The sequence below is a fragment of the Cupressus sempervirens genome, chromosome 2 (assembly GCF_028749045.1).
Source record: "Cupressus sempervirens isolate cs-2001-9-10 chromosome 2, ASM2874904v1, whole genome shotgun sequence".
Taxonomy (NCBI): domain Eukaryota; kingdom Viridiplantae; phylum Streptophyta; class Pinopsida; order Cupressales; family Cupressaceae; genus Cupressus; species Cupressus sempervirens.
In genome coordinates, this window is record NC_143119.1 from 293,096,437 (window position 1) to 293,100,675 (window position 4,239).

General features: G+C 34.5%; 1 protein-coding gene across 1 annotated transcript; it reads left to right on the plus strand.

Annotated features, from left to right (window-relative positions):
- The first annotated feature begins 287 nt into the window (after window positions 1-287).
- On the plus strand, window positions 288-716 carry LOC149572223 (auxin-responsive protein SAUR50-like). The gene has a single exon (XM_089815792.1). The coding sequence runs from the start codon at window positions 288-290 to the stop codon at window positions 714-716; it is 429 nt and encodes a 142-aa protein (XP_089671918.1).
- Window positions 717-4,239: the final 3,523 nt, after the last annotated feature.

The window sequence follows — 4,239 nt, forward strand, 5'->3', positions numbered from 1 at the left end:
GATCACCTCTCTTGTGAGGGGATTTGTGATGGTCGACAAATAACTAAAGCAGAAAAGAAAAGAGAAAATCACAGGTTGATGATAAAAGACGAAGCTTGTATTTCACAATTCTGAACTGTAAACCCAACTTGCACTCTTGCTATTTTTTTTTCCTAAAAATCTTCCTCCCCATTCTTTATAATGGCTTCCCTCTTCGTCCTCGAGTACTTCTCATTCACTAATTTATTGGGATGCACCTTCTTTTTCTTCTTACTTGAAACATGGGATGAAGAAATGCTCCTACAACAATGAAAATGCTTAGAATTGTGAGAATATGGTACAAGTTTCGCAGGATTGGAAGAGGAAATGGTAGAGGGAGATCAAAGTGTGTTCCAGCAGATGTGCCTCAAGGACACGTGGCAGTTTACGTGGGAGGCTGTGAAATGAAGCAGCGTTTCATAATCCCTGCCACATATGTCAATCACCCACTCATCAGGGCTTTGCTGGACAAGGCAGAGGAGTTTGGAATGAAAGAGAATGGACCCATTTTCCTCCCATGTCATCCTCTCATCTTCCATCGTCATATTCTGTTGCTCATCAGAACAAATGTGGGTCTTTCAAGGTGGCAGATTGAGCAGATTTTAAGCCACTGCTGTTATTTGTATTCCACTGATCACAACTCTTGTGATTTCTGCAGCAAAAGTTTTCCAATACTCAAATTCCATGCTAGAAAATGAAAGAGATATTATCCAACAGTTCATATTATTATCCAGCATTAAATACCAGGCATTATCATTCAGTGATATTGTAAGCTTATCCATCCATATAATCTGCTTTCTTTGGCCACGTCCATTATTTATTCAGTTTTACATAACTTATCACTGCATGTTATTTGTACTCTTCAATGACAATGCTCAACAATATCTTTTATACATAAAATTCTAGATGAAGGGTCTCATCTCCACAGGTAGTAAGCTTCAGAACTTCTACAGGCTGATATGGAATGAATATCACTTTTAATTTAAAGCTTATTTTTTACCATCTGCAAGTAAAATCTTTGTTAAACTCTTTCCTATAGCATATTAAAATCCATACATATCAATTCAGCATGTTTTGACTGTCAATTAAATTAAGGAACTAGTCTTAACTGTTATCTAACAGGAAGCATTCTGTTAGAAATAGTCAAAAAAAAAAAAATATCATGTGGATCCACATCTGTTATAACCACTGCAGATTTTCTTGCTAAATGGATATGGATGTTGTCCTCCAGAATAGATCATACAGCATTATCTCCTTACCCTCTAGAAACATCTTTTATTAATTCCCTCCTATCATAGGCTCTCTATAAATAGAGGCCATTGCGTTGGTTTGTAATCAATCAGATGAGTGAATAATAATATGCTGTTCTTTTCAGTCTCATTGTAAGAGTGTTTATTTCTGATATCTTTCTCATTGTCTAGTACTTGTATTGCTGCTGATATATCAGTTCTGAGTAGATATCAGATTTCTTATTTTTCAATATGGTATCAGAGCATTTGTGATTCTTGGGTAGTGCTAGCTTGTCTTTGTGCAGAATTTCAGTCGTTTGCAGCAGGCATAAATCTCATTGAGCAGCATTTTTTTTTGGTAAAGCAATGACTATACAAATTTGGTGAGAATTTCTTTAACTGGTTATCTTTACAGTGCTGAAAGTTCTGATTTTTTTTCTTTCTCATCCAAAAAGGAGAGAAGTTGATTAATGGATTCTCTTGGTGTTCCTCTACCATCAATTAAATTGAATGGAAAGAATTACTATGATTGGGTTTCACAAATTGAATTGTCTCTAACTCTACAAAACTGTTATGATATTGCTAATGGTAGTGAGCAGAGACCAACAGGTGCTGGAAAAGAATGTGATGATTGGGATAGGAGAGACAAGAAGGCAGCAGCTTTGATAAAGTTAACACTTTCAAAAGAAGTATTTCCAGAAGTTCGAAATGAAAGAAGTGGAGTGCAAGTATGGAAGATTCTGAAAAATTTGTATCAAAATTCAGGTGATGTATGGATTATATCTCTTACCACAGAGTTATATAATCTAAAATTAAAAGGCTCACAAGAAGTAGTGACTCATTTAAGTAAATTAAAAGAAAAGAAAAATGAATTGGCTTCTCTTGGAAAGAGTATAGATGATAAAGATTTTGTGCAAATAATTTTACAAAGTCTTCCAGGCTCTTATCAATCTTTTATAAGGGGACTTGATACTGCTGATAAATTAAAAGGAATCAAACCTGATGAGTTGTGTGCAAAGTTGATTCAAGAAGAAAAATGTCAAATAAAAGAAAGAGAATCCTCTGTTGTTGATTGTGAATCTCAAGCATTTGTAATAAAAGGAAAACAATATCATCAAAGGACACAAGATAATAGATCTAATGGAAAGAATTGGAAGTATGGAGATAATAATAATTCATATAGGAATCAAAATAGAAGTAAGTGGAAATGTCATTACTGTGGTAAGCAAGGACATAAATCTAATGAATGTTACAAAAGGATTAATGATTCAGAAAAGAACAAGTTTACAAAATCATTTGATTCACAGAGGAATGCCTTTTGTGTAGCACTTAAAGCAAATAGTTCTTTTAAGGATGAATGGATAATTGATTCTGGTTGCACACAACATATGTCACATAATAAGGAGCAGTTTGAGTTATTAAATGAAAGCAATGGTGAAAATATATATCTAGGAGATAATAGTTCTCTAAAAGTTCAAGGAAGTGGAAATGTTCAAGTAAATAATGGAATGTTCAAAAATGAGAAGCTTGTTCCTCAACTCTCAACAAATCTTCTATCTGTCTTTCAAATTGCAAATCAAGGATACAAAGTCGAGTTTTACAATGACAAATGCTTAGTCAAGGATGTGAATAAAAATTATGAAGTAACTGCAATTGGTAGAGTGGAAAATGGCCTTTATAAATTTCAAGAATTTGTTGAAAATAAAGATGTATGTGCTATTGCAAAGTATGATGATGTGAGCAGGTTGTGGCATGAGCATATAGGACATGTAAACTATCAAAGTCTCAAGCTTATGGAGAAGTTGAAGATGGTGCATGGTCTACCAAGAATCTCTCCAACAAATATAGTATGTGAATGATGTGCAATGGGCAAGCAACATGTAGAAAGTTTCCCACAAGAAAAATCATGGAGAGCAAAAACACCTTTGCACTTAGTCCATAGCGATGTGATGGGTCCTTTCAAAAGGCCCTCACTTGGAGGTGCAAGGTATGTTATCACATTCATAGATGACTATTCAAGAAAAATTTGGGTATACTTTCTACAAAAGAAAGATGAAGTGTTTCATAAATTTAAGGAGTTTAAGGTTCTAACTGAAAAGCAAAGTGGAAATTTTCTAAGAATTATAAGAACAGATAGGGGTTCTGAATACATGCATAAAGAATTTTTGGAATTTTGTAAACAAAATGGCATAAAGCAAGAATCCACTATTTCCTACTCACCACAACAAAATGGGGTAGCGGAAAGGAAAAATAGGACTATAATGGAAATGGTTAGGTGTATGCTCCATTCTAGAAATATAGAAGTACATCTTTGGGCTGAACCAATTCATACAACAGTTTATATTTTAAATAGAACTCCTACAAAGGCTATCATGAACATAACCCCTGAAGAAGCTTGGAGTGGAAGAAAGCCTACTGTATCTCATTTTCGTATTTTTGGTTGCACTGCTTATGCTCACATCCCTGATGAAAAAAGAAGTAAATTGGAAAGGAAAAGTGAAAAATACATCATGGTGGGATATAGTGAAGAATCAAAAGGATATAGGCTATATAATCCTAATACAAAGGAAATTCACGTCAAAAGAAATGTTTGGTTTGATGAAGGCTTTGAGAATACTAATTCTTCTACATTTTCTCAAGTTCCTTTTTTTGAAGAAGATGAGCATATTGACACTAATGTTTTAGAACAAAATATGATATCTCCTACAAAAGGAAAAGAAGTGCAAGATGAAGATTCAAGCAGCAGTGATGATGAACACACAAGAAATAAAGGAAAAACTCGAAGCATTCAAGAGGTCTATCAAGAAGGTCCCAAGATTGTTGCTAACTACGCTCTCATGGCTAAGGTGATGCAAGTTGAAACTCCAAGCACATTTGAGGAAGCAAAAGGAAAAGAAGAATGGGAGGAGGCTATACAAGAGGAGTACAACTCCTTGATGAAGAATGGAACTTGGAAATTAGCAACACTTCCAGAAGGAAAGAATGTGGTTAG